General features: G+C 35.9%; 1 protein-coding gene across 14 annotated transcripts in view; it reads left to right on the top strand.

The window, feature by feature from the left end:
• LOC117298772 (muscleblind-like protein 3) overlaps window positions 1–17198 on the top strand; it is a 73291-nt gene that overhangs the window by 45219 nt on the left and 10874 nt on the right. For 6 of the 14 annotated variants that reach the window (XM_033782099.1, XM_033782096.1, XM_033782091.1 and 3 more), the window contains 6 exons: window positions 3653–3718; window positions 6947–7112; window positions 8208–8291; window positions 10907–10990; window positions 15173–15255; window positions 17019–17106. In XM_033782099.1, coding sequence (XP_033637990.1) covers window positions 3653–3718; window positions 6947–7112; window positions 8208–8291; window positions 10907–10990; window positions 15173–15255; window positions 17019–17106 — 571 coding nt within the window. The remainder of the gene's footprint in view (window positions 1–3652; window positions 3719–6946; window positions 7113–8207; window positions 8292–10906; window positions 10991–15172; window positions 15256–17018; window positions 17107–17198) is intronic. The other 8 variants (XR_004519988.1, XR_004519989.1, XM_033782097.1 and 5 more) reach the window with 6 other exon arrangements.

Below are 17198 nucleotides of genomic sequence, written 5' to 3'. Positions count from 1 at the left end.
TGGGTTCCATTAGGGAAGGTGCAATAGGGAACGGTTGGCTACTTATTCAGAAGCTTATTGTCTTTGAAATGAAAAAGATGTGCAGACATTATTTGTTGGGCAAACCCATATACGGCAATTTGATGATATCAATATGTTTATTGATTATTTATGAATATATTTATTTATAAGTATTACAATTTTTTTTTAACTCACTTTTCGAAGTAGAAATATAAGCAGGTTGCTCAAAATCAAAAGTAGTTATAAACTTAATCCAATATGTTGATCAGTCACAACGTAGCATTGCAAATCAGACGGGGGAAAGGGGTTTTCAGGAACGTTGGATTTTAATATTAAGAATAAGTAGGATTTGTAACTTAACATGGTGGAATTCGATATGGAAAGGATTGCGGTAACACTATGTAATGACTCCATCTTAATGAGTTGGGGTTGTTCTGAAAAGAACCGTTGGTTTCAACTCTATGTTTCGATCAGTATGCTCTGATCGTCGAAACGTCAAGTTGAAACCAACGGTTGTTTTCAGAACCACCCCAACTCATGTAGGCTAGTCATTACATGGTGTTAGCGCAATCCTTTCCTTATATTAAGAGTAATGATAATCCGTTTTATTCAATCAATACTGTGTTAGTTTTAGCTTCTTCAAACGCAAATTGTGCACCTTCCCTGTAGTTAAAATCACTTAATAATAATATTTCATGAAATCATAGACCTAAGTGTAGATAAATTATTATTGGATTCACTTGACGGCTAGTCAGTTTACTCGAGGAACTTGAAGTTGTGTAAACAGACTTGTCTTTTCAATTCGATGTGAACTATTTGCACAATGCACGGCAAATGATTGTGGTCCTTACGTGATTTGTTCAAACAACTTGGGCAGAAAAAAAGAAGGGGAAAAAAATGCTTTGAATTCTTGCCATGGCTTTTGAAAATGAAAAGTTTAATTTATTCATATCTTTTGGTTGATTTTGTATACTTCATGTTCTTTCTTTACTGCACAATGCCTATTTGTTTTTAATAGCACTATATGCTTAAAGACGCTGGAAACTATTGATTATTGTCAAAGAACAGTCTTCTCACTTGGTGGATCTTTGCATAGAATAACAAACCTGTGAAAATTTGAGCTTAATTGGTTGTTAAAGTTGCGAGATAATAATGAAAGAAAAACCATCCTTGTTATACGAAGTTGTGTGCTTTCACTTTCAGGTGCTTGATTTCGAGACCTCAAATTCTAAATCTGAGGTCTCAAAATCAAATTCATGGGAAATAGCTTCTTTCTCGAAAACTACATTTCTTCAGAGGGAGCTGTTTCTCCCAATGTTTATACTATCAACAGCTCTCCATTACTTGTAACCAAGTAAGTCGTATGCTAAAAATTATTTTGAGTAATTACCAATAGTGTCCACTGCCTTTAAGTTGTTATACAACAACCTTACACACACATACAATTAATGGAAAGAAAATAAAATACACTCAAATTTACATCCTCATTAGCATTTAATTTTACAGATAAAGTACATTTACTTTAAGAAAAACAAAAGGAAAGATTGGTTATTTTTAGTTTGAATAGTTGTTATAGGACTAGTGCAGGTACTAATAGAACAGCCCTAATTAACCGAGTCAGACATTTCATAGGCCTGGTTAAACCAACCAGTGAACATGCAATAGCATCAGCTACTACATAGCTTACTCAGCCTGAACAAGTCAAACAATAAACAACAATATCCATTGTTTATTGTTTGCTGTGTTTTCAAAGAAGTTATAGAAAGCTTCAGCACTTCAAAAAGCTTTGCAAAAATACCTCCGGGTTTTTTTTGGGCGCTCCATTTAGTTGACTATAGTAAACACTTAGCTTGCTCTGCCCAATCTTTTTCAATATTTCCCCCTAAACCCTCTACTTCACCCTACAAAGGAAGAAAAAAACAGAACTAAACCAAAAACAATTTTGTCAATTATTTTTTTGTTGGCGTCGTTTACTTCATAACATCACTGTATGTTCTTACGCATTGATCATTTCGTAGTCTAATTTGCATGTTGTTTGATTATTTGATCTCTTGGTAGTTGTTTTTACCATTCTGTAGAAGCTCTCTTCTGTCCAAATTGTCAATCTGTCAGTCATAATAAGAAACGCCAGTGTAACCATCTCAACTTTGGTGATTAATTTCTCATCATTTGAGCATTTTTGTATAATTCCCCGACAGGTCTTAAAGGAACACATTGCCTTAGATCGGGCGAGTTGATCTTTGAAAAGTGTTGGTAACCATTTGTTATAAAATGCATATGGTTAGAAAGTTGTTTTAAAAGTAGAATACAATGATCCACACAAATATGCCTCGAAATTGCGAACTAACACGGTCGGCCATTTATGGTCGACCGTGTTTTGTCGACGAGGTAAAAGGAAAACCACGCAATTTTGAGTGATACTTGTGTGGATCATTATATTCTACGATTAAAATATCATTCTAATCATATGCATTTTATAACAAACGGTTACAAACACTTTTCAAAGACCAACTCTACCAATCCAAGGCAACGTGTTCCTGTAATCGCACAACAAATAATAAACAAAGTTATTTTTAAATGTATTTATAAACTCCCCTTGTTTTCATTCTGGACCAACAAATTTACTTGTAGAAAAATTGCATGTTCACTGGATTGATGAAACCAAATGTGATGATTCCTTATCATTTTGTATGACAATAGAAACTCATATTTGCTAATAACACATAAAAGTACTTGTTTGTTTTAGCCTAAACCAATTTATGTACCTGGAAAGAAGACCAAACTAATGAAACAAAAACACTCCTAAATAGTACGCGGTGAATGTCGGTTGCACCAATCAAGCCAGTCTATTGTGTTTGTTTTATTACTCTACTGCAGAATGGGGTTTATTGATTCTTGTTTTTCATGACTAGCTTTTGAAATGACCTTATCTAAGTTAACTCAAGTTCTTGTCTTGGTTGTAGAATGACTTTTTTAATTGTGTATGAAACCAGCAAATATGAAAACAAACCAACAAAAACATATTTCAGGGGACTCTTGAATGCTGTTTCTGTTTTGTTTAAGCAGAATTATCTTTCCGTTTGTCACTGCAAAAAGACCTTCAGAAAGAGAAGGTTGTTGAATTTCAACTTAGTATGGTTGAACTATAACCGAACAATTTTATGAGATCAACAAGTTCTGGTTGATGTATTCATAGTTGTCACGGTTCAGCTGAAACTTGTATTGAGAATTAGTTGATCAATCCAGTTCAGAAATTCCACAATACTATCAGTTAAAAAAAAAATCAAATACTTGATACAAAATTAAAACACTGATTTGGTATGACAGTTTCCTAAACTGACTTGAAAGATTTTGAACCTAGTATTCCAATTTGACTAAACCAATGAAACACTTTGCAAAACTAAACTGGTTTATAAATGATAACAAAACGAGTGCAAACCAGTGTTAAAGAGTCCTCTGTGTGTGTTTTTCTATCTCTCTTCTCTTGATTCATTATTTATGCATGAGGTCACTGACATCCACCCTTTGCTTCTTTTGTTTTTCCACCCACAATGCATTGCCGCTCTGCTTGCTGGTTTATGTTAATGACTCTGCCTGTCCCATGCTGCAATCCCATTGGCCAAAATCCATCATGGCTGCGCATACTAATAAGCTTCAGACCACGCCTGAAACAATCAGCAAGAAACGAGCCAGGGAGCCTGCAGATGACATCATTCTGGTACTGGAAAAAATAGTCTTGTCTTATGCTTTGCAATTTTTATTATTCATTTATGTAAATGTATTCTGATTTGATGTAGATTTATTTAAAGTAGTTAACTGGCCAATCAGTGCATGTGGTGATGGCACACATATGCATCCTTGTTTTTACAAAACAAATGAAATGGTGGCAATGTTTGAATGTCCAGCACTTTGACCAGAAAACAAACAGCAATACACAAATTGTTTTTTATTTTGTATCTGTCTTAATTTGCAATCTACATCTGAATGTTCTAAACATTTTCTAACTCAAAACTATTAAGCAAGTCCTAATATTTCTGTCGAGCGTTTTGGATTAGTTTTTGCAAATTTCTCTGTTTCTAATACTTCAAGCTCGTTATGAAGAACAACATCTGCTTATTTGTGACATGAAAGACATTTCTTTACAAACAAAATTAATTTGGAAAGTTAAAATAAAATGAAAAAATTGTCAATTTAGTTATTGGCACGTTTTCCCCTCATCACTTTGTTGTAAGGTGTTTGAATACAATGCTGAAAGAAAAAGGGGACAACAATTTGATAACTTTTAAAAATGAGAATCAATTGGTTTGATGGTTAGCTAACTCCAACCCTGTCTTATCAGTCAATCATTTAGAAAACTTTGACTGCAGCCAAATATTAATCACTCATGCACCCTGGACAGTTAATAACAATAGTGTACTGTGTCAAGTTTTTGGTAATAGTTTCAGTAGGGTTATATGGAATGCCAGCTTGCTCTGTAGAATTGTCACCGTGCTCTTCTTCCTTTCCAGATAGATGACTTCAACTTAAAAAAAAAATAGATCAAAAGTCAAGTTTCTGGGAATTCTTCCTGGTGTTTTTTAAAAACAATTAACTCTCTTACATACAACCAATTCGCTAAAATGTACAAGGTAGAGCAGGATGAAGGAACTCCCATTTTTAGAAAGAAAAAAAACCATCGTGTGTATACTTCATAATTTACATTCCAAAGTTTATTTCTCAATGCATCTTTTTACTATTAGGTTCAAATTTTATTTCACACAATACTTTTCCATTTAAACAACAATTTGGAGACTTCAAAACCAAGTGAAGCGTATATTATGTCTGCTTAACCTGAATCCTCGAAAGATTCTCTAAAACATGCAGTTTTGACATAACCTGTTGAAATACAGCATGTTTGTCAATATTTTCTTAATGGCAAACTTTCAGCTTTTTAATTTCAGCAAACTTTTAAAATCAAGGCATTTAAATTAGGTAGACGTCTTGCCTTTGTAAAATCATGAAAGAAATTAACAGAATACTATGAGAAATTAATTAAATTTCAATTCTATGAGAATAAAAACTCTTGAGGAAAAAAAAAAAGACGAAAATCGCAAACTTTACATCTACTTTACTTCAATTCTTTCGAATGTGTAATGAGAGTTTTTTGAAAGTTCATAGAAGAGCCATTTCTAAAACAATTCTACATGTTCGTTACATCAAGCTCTCTAATAGTTATGCAAATTGCTTTTTTTTTATTCAGCAGTAAAAAAGTGAGCTGGCAGTCCATTTTTTACATGTGTTTTTATATTTTTATATGTTTTATGCTAATCTGAACAAACATTGAAATGTTATTGACCACAGGACACCACTCAAGATATTGATAAGATTGTCCTACACTAAAATACATTTTATTTGAGGAAAAAGTTCCTATTAGAGAGGGAAATGAGTTCAGAAAACATGACATTAATTTTGATTTGTTGTATGACAGTAGAAGTCATCGAGGATATTAAAAACAAAATTAGAAAAAAATTGATGACAATGAAACTAAAACTAGATCTTTTCAAAGTCATTTGATTGTTGTAATTAAACAACCAATAAACATGATTAATGCATGTTTGACAAATATAACTGCTGTAGCTAAACAAAGATTTAGCAAATCTTTGTTTAGTATCAAAAACAACCAATAAACATGATTAATGCATGTCCTATTTTTTTCATTTTATTTTCATTTTCTAAACTTTTTTCAAAAAGTCTAAAAGAAGAAAACAAATTATTAGACAAACATTTCCTTGTTGTCAGCCTAGCATGAATTACTATAGGCAGCTTCTAGACCTCATTGTTCTTAACGCCAATATGTGTCTGCATTTTAGGGATGGGGTAGCATAGTGTGTACATTTTGTGTGCCCAACCAAAAGTGCAAAAATCAAATCACCTATTATTGTTCTCTGCTATTTTTTAGTTGTTGTTAGTGCCCTGGCTTTGCATTGTCTATGTGCTGTGGAAAGAATTTCTTTACCTTTTAGTGAAAATGGCATTCCAAAAGATAAAACAAATCGCTTTGTTTAGGTCTGAGCCTTTATTTGCACATTGACTTGAAATCTAAACTTTCTTAGTACTGAAGGGAACACTGTCCCTAGAAAACTAATCAAACCTAAATGGTTTCTTTGAATCTTACACTTTATAAAAACTATCAGATATTTGAAAATTAGTTGAATAATTTGCCTAGAATGTTAAGTAGTGAGGTAGACATAGCTTAGGTATTGTTTTCATTAACTGCTGTGCTGTAAATTGTATACTGCAAAAAAAAAATCGGAAACAAATTAAAACAAAATCGCTTTTATTTCAAAATAAATTGCATAATGACTGAACAAATTGCCAGGTTTTGCTCTTCTTTTAGTGGATTGAAAATTCCATTAATTAGCAAAATAATCTAGAATGATTGTTCCTTTACAACTTTAAATTGGAAAAAGAAGTAGACAAAGGGAAAAGGTAGTCAAATTGTTTGTTTTGCAACTTCGCCGACCAATTGAGATAAAATTTTCACAGGTTTGTTATTTTATGCATATGTTGGATACACCAAGTGAGAAGACTGGTCTTTGACAATTACTAATCGTGTCCAGTATCTTAAAACACAATTTTACGGTGACCTTATCCAACATTTATAGTAAAATACATCTTGAAAATTGCCACATAACTAGGCAACTATTGAATCCAACAAGTTACACCACCCTGCGTTGCCACCAGTATACAATTTACACACCAGCTTTTTACAGATAGTATAGAACTATTAGTTATTATTAATTACAAGAGTGAGTTTTAAAAGTTTACTTTGAAGTTTTGCAAGAATCATTCCAGTTCTCGTGAACCTTGTCTTTTGGTTTTTTTTGTTCTCTCTTCCCCCCATCTCTCTCTATCTCTCTTGACTTCTACTGTCTCTCATCTTATGCTTCCAACACCGCTCTTCCAGAACGCTGCCTTGCCAGGACTCTTACCGCCAGCCAAGAAGGGTGTGGCAGCTGGATCACACGTAGCACATCATCAAGGCATGTTTCAACATCATCCAGCAATGTATCAACAAGCCCTGGCGTCCATGCAAATGAATAGTCAACCCTCGCATTATATACCACCGCCAAGTGAGTGTTTAAATCGGGATGTGTTGGGTTCTGTGTGTGTGGTTTTATTTTAAAATTTTAATTGCAGAGCCAAATTTTTAAAGGCTTTTTGAAAGTGGAATTTTTTTTTTTAAGAGAAGACAGTTGTTAATGGTTACTTTCTAGCTGCAGCCTTTAAGGAAAGTATTTATGGGCCTTTTCTGGTGACCTCACGTTAAGGGATATGTCCTTGGCCTTTTTTAAAAGGACTTTACCTGCTACCCCGTGAGTTTTGATGGCCCTATTTTAGAGACCAACCTTTGAATGCATCTTGATTGTATTTAAATGTCTGTGTTTTGCATCCTTTCAGTTTGCTCGTTCTTAAGCCCCTCTCCCTCTGAATTGAATGAAATCAAATATCTGCGTTGCTTTCTAAAACCCCTGTCTTTATTTTCTGTTTTAACTGATGATTTTTTTATCCAATATTTTGTGGAATTGTGGTTTTGAGATAGCATGCAGTCTGAGTGGATATTTTGTTGAGCAAATATAAAGTGGGCGACTTTAAACACCATTGGTCAAACTCCTACTTGATGAGTCTTATTGGCCTGCTACACTGTAACTTCATATGAACAGGATGCCAAGCACACCATGTCTTTATGTCAAATCTGTAAAAATCCACTATTGACCCCTAGCACGCACGTCACACGCGTCGACTGTGCCACACTCGCCATTTTGGAGGGCAATAGGTTTACGTGTAAACGCTGCGTCGTCTAAAATGTGCACTTCAACGCACAGTGACATTGCCCACCAATATGGCGCATCCAAGATTATTCTGATGATGACGTCATGTGAATTGGGTCAATACTTCTGGAAATGAGATGTATTTTGTTTTATTAAGAAATCCCAACGAAAATATGCAGGCAGCTAGCTCTGGGTGTATTGAATTGTTTCATGAAAGACATAAATGATGGTTAATACAAATATATAGCAGGACTTCTGATTGTTTTGAGGGTGTTCTATTTGGATGGGGGCTGGTATTCTGTGAGCATCGCACGTGTAAAACATAACTTGTGATTCTTCCCCAAGGAGAAAAAGGAGACTCAAATCCAACACAAATCCGAATGTTTATTTTTCCAGAAGTGTCAAAGAGCTGGCATTACCAAGGCGCAGGGAGCTGGGTTTCTCTACCCGCTCAAACATTACCGAAAGCAGCTCAAGAAGGTTTCAATACTTTTTCTCATTTCTTAAGTTTTTCTTATTAAATTAAGAATCTTCATGACTTAAACGAGAGATAGTTACTGGAATTTAATCTGCAGCTGGTAAAAAGAAGGAACTGATCCAGATAAAAAAAAAAAAAAGCCTTAACGATAACTCATTTTTTTCTCTCAATCATTTGTTCATTTAAATTTTATGTTACCTTTAATTTGTTTGTTTGGTTATCGTTTTCGTTTTATTCACATTAAAGTTAACAACTAAACACTTGTTCTCATTGGCCATTCATATCCTAATTTTGGTTCATTAACAGACAGTTTATTGAAGAAAACAAATTGTCAAGGAATAGGAAGCAGCATAATTCAGTTATTTATTGTTGTTTATTTTGGGGAGTATAGATTGGGTTCTTGTTTGTCTGGCTCATGAATGAACATGCAGTAGGTTCTGGGGAGGCACGTACTACTTACCAATGGTGTTTACAGTAGTCCATAGCTAAGTTGTCTTGGTGTTGTTTACCCGATCCTTTCCGCTGATACTATCTCTCTCTAACTTTTCTATTATCACATAGACCTTTATCGCAAACACTCGGTATGCGCGATACAGGCGTTGAATGAGGTGCATGCTGGTCTAGGTACATTAGCGCTCAAGTTTGATCCCTAGTTGGACCAGCATGCACCTCATTCAACAGTAAGCGCTTGCGCAATGGGTATTTGGGAAAAAAGGTCTATGTTCTTTTTCTCAACCTTGTTCCCATGGGAGGTGCGTTTTGTCACTAACCCCTGGCAGGGAAATACAATCAAGCAATTCTGAATGGCTGGGAATGTAACTGTTTTATGCGCATTCTTTTTCACAACTTTTAAGTGTGTACTCTCACTCTAAGCAGTCTCCAATTACTGTTCCGATCCTAACGCAGGCACCCTCTGCAAGTCATTACAGTACGCAGGAGTGCTTGACGGAAAATGTATCAGTTTTTAATTAAGATGTCTAAAAAGGATGAATTTTTTTAGCGTTCCTTTGTCAGGGGTTCAGGTTGCATAAGACATACTAGTATCAAATGTGAGTCAAGATTCCCATGGTAACAAGTGTGATCTTCTGCTATTCATTCTTTTGGGAAGGTACAACATAATTCTTCACCCTATGGGGAGACGAGGAAGGGAAGTTTGGAGCAAACAAAACTGAAACAATCAATTCTGTACAAATTTGTTTTGCTTCATGGCATCTTTAACTCATCTTTACCTTTTACGGGGAAACAATTTCCAAGTTGAGCTACAACATCTCCTTCTGGAGATCTTCAAGTAAATGTGAATATTTATTAGGGGCACCTGGGCCAATTGAGACTATGTCCTAAGCGAAGGCCGGCTTTTGTGTCAATTTTATGCTGTGCCCTCTACTACAGGTGACCTAGAAGTTGGCATGGAGGTTAATGACATACATCCAACCAGCTGCCATCAAGCCAAATGTGACATGCAAAGTCAAATTTTGTAGCAGCAGGTTTAAAATATACAAGTGGTTTTCAAAAGATATGGGCTAATTATGCACTTATTTGATTGACTTTATGCTCTGCATGGCATGTTGATATCTGGGCCCAATTTCATAGAGCTGCTAAGCACAAACATTTGCTTTGCATGAAATTTCTTCTTCGGTAAAAACAGGGTTACCAACCAAATTTCCAATTGTTGCATATTGCTTGCTACTGGTATTCAGCTCTTGTTTGCTTATCCTGAAAATCACATGGAAATTTGGTTGGTAATCCTTTTTTTTATCAAGGAATAAATTTAATGCTGAGTAAATTTTTGTGCTTAACTGCTCTATGAAATTGGGCCATGGTCATTTATGTCCATGGATACTACTTTGTTTCTTTGTTTTTCTGGTTGTGACTTCTTGATCTTGTTTCTGATCATTCTTTGATCTTCGTTTGGTGATGATATTTGTCTGTTCCTCTCTGATGTTTGAAGTTAATGGCTACATCCCCCATCCCTCATCCCAACTCTTTCCATTACATTTATTTTATATTAGACCATTTTTTCATGAGGTCAAAGCACTTGAGACAATTGTACATCATTTTTGTTTTTCTCTCTTTTTCGTAAATTTTCTTCTGATAAAAAAAAAGCTTGGAACCTTTGCACGATTTGCACATTTAAAATGAAACGTGTGACCCAAAGATAAGCTTTCCTAGTTTTAGACATTTTAGTTTTGCATGTTGTTTCCAATTTTTGTTGAAACAAAACATTGTTTTTGTGGGTAAATCATTCCAGTTGGCGACTGCATTGGTCTGTTCTATGTAATTCACTTCACATGCAAGGTTTGGTTGCCCTGTATGCAGAATTCAATTTGCCAATCTGAGTTCTGAGTGTGATTCTCTGTGTGGACCAAGTTAATCTATCCTATACCAAACCATTTACCCCACTTAGGTATATTTTACCCCCATCTTATTCTTCTAAGAGCTCTCATTTCTGTTCACTCTTGTCTAACTCCTCTCAGTTACCTTGCAACCTGCTTCGCTTTAACCTCTGCACTTTCATTCCATTTTTTTATTTAGAATAAAAACAAAATATTTGAGACAAACAGTAAAAACAAAGACAAAACAAAGCATGACAAGGTACCCAACTGTCTTATTTTTCCAGAAGTGTCAGTGAACTGGCATTACCAAGGCGCAGGGAGCTGGGTAGCTGTACCCGCACAAACTTGGCCGAAAGCAGCCCCCGAAGGTGCTCACATTTTCCTCATTCTTATGTTTAGTTTATCCTTTCCATTTTATTTATGTTTGGTAGCCATTTTATTCAACACTTTTGCCAAAGTGATTGTTTCATACTTATAGTGTGAGGATTAAAACAGCACATCAAAACATGTTCACTCATGTACAAAAGATACCCTCAAGTTTTCCACAGGTTGACACTGTGTTTCATATTTCAAAAAGTCACAGTTTCAATTTCGTCCACCACCTCCATGGTCTAAGCAAATTGGATATGCTATGTAAGCATCCTTTTCATCACAACTAGTCTTTTAATTAAATGAAATAAAATTTTAAAATGTTATGCAAAAATTTAAAAAAAATTTGTTGACAACAATGGATATTGAACTTATATGAAATTTTGTTCTTCTAGTGACACATTTTTTTATGAAAACTAAAGTAGCAGATGAATCATTGAAAACTCAAAATACTTTTTGGAATTAACAATTGCTCCCAAGATGAATTATCGTTGAGTTTTGATGGCTGTTTTGATTTGCCCTATTTAGTCGCTCACTTCTGCTTCAAAGTAGACCTTCATGCTTTCAAGTCAAGTCCTGCTGTCGAGTAGACTCCGCTATTTAGATTTAGTATAATATCATGCTTCATTCACATTTTTAAACAGTCAATTGAAACATTACAGAAGCCCCACATCCAATGGTTCAGAATCTCACTGGTTTCCACACATAACCAACACATTACACAGAGGTACCAACCTTGTTAAGAAAAATGTCAGATGCAATAAGCCTTTTTGAGGTATTGCGGGCGTGATAGGAGTGTACTGTTTGGTTTTGGTGGATACACACAAATATACCCAAACCTTATAGTGTTGTAGCATTGTGTCTGCCATATCCCAAAAAGGCTTATGTTGCTCGAGTTTGTCAGTCTGAAAGAATTGTTGTTATAACATCAAACAGAAACAAACTAAAGAAAGTTTAACTATAGACAAAGACCGGAAGGCCGTAACAACTAGAGAGCCCTTATTATCTAGCACAATTATATCCTATTACCCAACAATCAGAGTCATGTGGAAACCTATGGGGCCCAACCGCTGTTCTTGCTCTATGGTTTACCACATGGAAATCAAATTCTACCACTCTGTATTTGATTTCATTTGATTCCTTATTACCGAAGAAGAGAACATATTAAGTTTACCCAAGTCTACACAAAGCATTTTCACCCTCCCCCCCCCCAGTTCCCTTACACCAGTCCCTGACTTTAAGTTACCAAACCCTATGACTGCCTAGTTGAGCTCTTATCACCCAATTCGTTGTGTAGGTTCAGGAATCATCTGCCTCAATACTGAGGAGCATGGTTAGCTTGGGCCTGAAGCACTGGCCTCTCACCAAGGTGACCCTGGTTCGATACCAAGCCAGGGCCATTATGTGAGTTGAGTTTTGTGCGTTGGTTCTCTGCTGCGCCACTAGGGTTTTCCAGACATCCTGTTTTCCTCCCTCGGGAAAAATCAAACACTTTCGGTCTCTGCATGGCTGCGCTCCATGGTCATAATGGGTTGATGTGGCTGGCAGCCAAAGGCGCCCTTGCATGACTGCTTCTCGAACACGTTGTAGCCGCTTCCCTTCGCAATTCAGCTCTTAGCTGCGAGTAAATGATTAGCCTCCCAAATTATTTTTATAAATACAAGTTATTATTCTATTTAGAGCTACATTTATTCCTTACATATTCATATTCCATAGTTTCATTCCACCCTACATTGCACCCACATGACCTCCTCTCCTTCCATGCCACTACCCTTAAAGACTCTGGACACTATTGGTAATTGTCAAAGACCAGTCTTCTCACTTGGTGTATCTCAACATATGCATAAAATAACAAACCTGTGGAAATTTGAGCTCAATTGGTTATCAGAGTTGCAAGATAACTATAAAAGAAAAAAACACCCTTGTCACACGAAGTTGTGTGCTTTCAGATGCTTGATTTCGAGACCTCAAATTCTAAACTTGAGGTCTCACAATATTTTATACTATCAACCTCTCCCCATTTACTCGTTACCAAGTGAGGTTTTATGCTGATAATTATTTTGAGTAATTACCAATAGTGCCCACTACCCTTAAACCCAGACACTCAACCCCAACTCTCACATCCAACATCCATCAATCGAAACCATTCACAGCTATCATAAAACAGGAGTTATAAGAGGAGACCCATTGAGCTTGCTGGTATGGCATTTGTGCTTGTTTTCATTTTGAGAATACTAATCCTAGAGATGCATGTAGCATGAGTATGGTGTTGGGTTTTTTAACATTACAATGAATTGGTTCATGTGTGGACAGAAGGTGCACTTTGTGGTGAATCGTCCTTGACTTATTGTTTAACACAGTTCATTCTTCAGCTAGCTGTTATACAGCTCTTTAACCATAGGCATAGAACTCGGAGAACGCTAAGTGTCTCATTGTGCGTGCGGTTTCGTTGTGAGACCATTTTAATGGACGCGCATACGCCATTTTTTTACGCGAGTATTGCAAAATATTTTGCCATACAGTGACGTCATCATTGACCAATGAACACACTAGAAACGGTCTATGTGCGCTGACATCTTTCCATTTTGCCATACAAGCGTGTCGGTGATGCTCATTTTGCCATACACGTGTATCGTGCGGTATCGATACGCCGCGTCCACATACAACACAGAGGGTGGCTGAGCTCAGCGTTCTCTGGGTTCTATTTCTATGCTCTAAACTGATATGAGGTACATTACTTTATAGGGCAGCCATCTTTTCTCTTATTCAAATCCTTTTGAAGTTAAGAGACCCGCTCATTTTACCACTAAATAGTGTACATGGATGCTAGTAAAGTTTGTTAACATTTGGTTACGTAGAAAATGAAAACTTTTTTGGAGTTGTGTTTTTAGTGGGAACAATAGCTTGACGCTCCACTACAGTACATGTTAAAGACAATAGACACTATTGGTAAAAGACCAGTCTTCTCGGTTGGTGTATTTCAAAATATGCATAAAATTTTAGCTTGATTTGTCATCGGAGTTGCGAGATAACTATGGAAGAAAAAAACAGTTGTGTGGTTTTAGATGCTTGATTTCGAGACCTCAAATTCTAAACTTGAGATCTCGAAATCAAATTCGTGGAAAATTACTTCTTTCTCGAAAACTATGTCACTTAAGAGGGAGCCGTTTCTCACAATGTTTTATACTATCAACCTCTCCCCATTACTCATTACCAGATGAGGTTTTATGCTGATAATTATTTTGAGTTATTACCAATAGTGTCCACTGCCTTTAATCCTTCACAGAATGAGAAAGCTAACATGTGTTTCAATAGAAATGAGAGCTATAACCATTTCTAATTGAAAAGGTCTGAACAACTTATGTGGCTTCCATGAAAAGATTTCCATGTTATGGTTGCTTCCTGCTCTCAGAGCCTCAAGTTGTATTAAGCCAATAGAGGGCAGCAAACATCCCATTCCACTTTAGATTGAGCCTGTTGAAACCTTCAAAATTGAAGAAGCTTCAGCCATCAAAGATATTTCAGAAAAGAATTGGTCGTTTCTTAAATCGTTTCTTCAGAGATGTATTGTATAATGATAATGAGTGTTGTTCAATACAATGCCTTTTGGACATTTTGACTTGTCTAATTTGAAATATTGACCATGCTTTACCGGGTACCAAGCAAATGGACTGTAAGTGCACATTATAACCAACTAACATTTATATTTGATTATTCTTGTGTCCATTACAATCTCTCATATATTTGTATCAACAACTGTTGCAATTTATAATATCTATATGATTGCTTCTGGATTCAGGATTTTGTGAGAATTTTTCTAATCTTTGGTCTTTTTTTCCCCCTTCTCTCTCCCATTCTTTCCCTAAACCATCTCCATCTTTTTGACGATGCTTGCAAACTGCATCTGTAACATGCGTGCATTGTTCTGCCATGGCTTCCTTGTTTGGCATCCTACCAAATAAAATAAAAACAAACAAAACAAATGGGCACGCTTCTCCAAATCGCATGCAAACCAAATATTCAACAACAAAAATGACAAAACCAAAAACAAATCTCCACCCATCTGCTCTTCCTATATCCCTACAAAAAAAAATGTTCTGTGCTTGGCTGGCTGGCTGATTCCCCCCTCCCATGATGATGTATTGTTGCCATGACGATGTGCTGTTGCCATGGCAATGCAGTTCCCATGATGCCAACTGTGCCTCCGGGTGCCACAGCAGCAACCATGCCTTTCTACACGCACCACCAAGTAATGGCTCACCAGGTATTGTGATGATGTGCAATCGTTTTTATGCCCCTAATAAACTCATAGGTTCTAGGAACAATCATTTTTAGCATCTCATAATTTGAAAAGATTATTTTTTGTTTTTTTCCCTTGATAAATCAAATAATGTGTCCAGTCGTAAACCCAGTTCATACTTCCTGCGAATCAAATGCGAAGTGAATTTGACGTCACAACTATTCTTTCGCATCGATATTCGCAAGTAAGTTGCCCAGAGCTGAACTGCTGCAAAATTCGTTGCGAATTTTGTGACATCAACATTCTCTTCGCATTCGCGAGAGTATGAACCGGGCTGTAAGGTTGTAGAACAATTTTTTTGACTCTGCTAGGGTTGATTCGTCTGGCCCTCAACTTAATTTTGCATTGGGAAAAAAAAAACCTTAAGTGTGCAACAAGAATGGAAACTTTTACAGCTTGCATATTTTGTTTTTAATTGGCCATCCCGTAGCAGCTTGAATGGCATTGTTATCAACGTCGCATTTGATCTATAGTGATAGCCTAGGTATTTTTACACTATTTAACGTTATTCTGCCAAATTGGTTGTGTCTTATTGTTAAATGAAGGGCTAAGAATGAATTACCTTAAAATATTTTCATGTTGGGGTACGATAAGAAGACATAAAAAGAGTTTTTATCTTAGGTTTAGTGAAAGTTATTGGTATTCAAATATAGATTCATCTACACTTCCACATACGTACTTCCAGCAATTAATGGCAAAGTTATGCGCAGTCGATTCATCTACACTTCCACATACGTACTTCCAGCAATTAATGGCAAAGTTATGCGCAGTCGATTCATCTACACTTCCACATACGTACTTCCAGCAATTAATGGCAAAGTTATGCGCAGTCGGAGAAACCAGATATAAACCGCCTAAAAGTTCCAAACAGACTTCAGTTTACTTTTACGAAGTTAACTAAAGTTAGACTACCTTCAAGTCTTTCAGATGCGTTTCCCCATCCTGTAGGAATTAGTCAATGCAACTTTGAAATGAAAACGCAAGGCAGTATTAAACAAATCAAAACAGATTATTTTTCTAGTTTAATCCCCCTCTGGAAAGTTTTTGTTTTCCACATTTTTTGTTGATAAGTTGTTCTCGAGGCATTTCAAATTATAAACCAAAATAAAATAATTTAAAAAATGCTGTGCTTTTCTTTGTTGAGCTTAGGAAAGATTGAAAATATCATATACTTTAGAATCAAGACACCCCTACAATGCCCCCTGCATGTTAAATAAAAGCGTGTAGTTGGTGTCACTTGTCAACAGTATCAAGTCTTAAGTTGCTTTAAAGATAAGGTGGCTGAAAAAAATGCTGTAAAAAGAAGAACTTGTTAAGACTTGGAATAAACCATGAAGCTAGCATGACATGCTGCAAATAAATGATTCATTAGCTGCCTTCTTTCTTGTACACAGTAGAGACGAAATGCAAATGCATATTCAGTCTTTAAGACACTGTTGCTGTGGAGACTGTTTTGTTTTTCTTCATACAATCAAGCATTTAATGTTGCTTAGTGCGATAGAAACAAAAAGAAATGGCAAACAAAATCAAATAATAAAAAAAAAAGCATGAAAGTTCATTTTTTTGCAGCATGTTTCAACCTCATACTCTCATTTTATTATGAAAATCTAGAAGCAACAAATCCCTTGTAGGTTCTTTTTTCACCCCAAAAATTGTCTGGAGGAGTTCTGAAGGAGTGTGGCTTACTCCGTGTTTTCTTACTTGATTGTACTGGTTCTTTATTCTAGCATTCGGCTGATACGATTCCTGTGTGTCGAGATTTTAAATCTGGAAGCTGTAAGAGGCCCAACTGCCGATATGCACATGTGATGGAAGGTAAGACCAGTTAAACAAAACTAAATAACTGAACTTTTTTGATCCAATCTGAATGATGATATCTCCATCCTTTCATCTCACTGTTTTTCTCT

The sequence above is a fragment of the Asterias rubens genome, chromosome 13, assembly GCF_902459465.1.
Source record: "Asterias rubens chromosome 13, eAstRub1.3, whole genome shotgun sequence".
Lineage (NCBI taxonomy): Eukaryota > Metazoa > Echinodermata > Asteroidea > Forcipulatida > Asteriidae > Asterias > Asterias rubens.
This window is presented reverse-complemented; position numbering and strand designations above follow the sequence as displayed.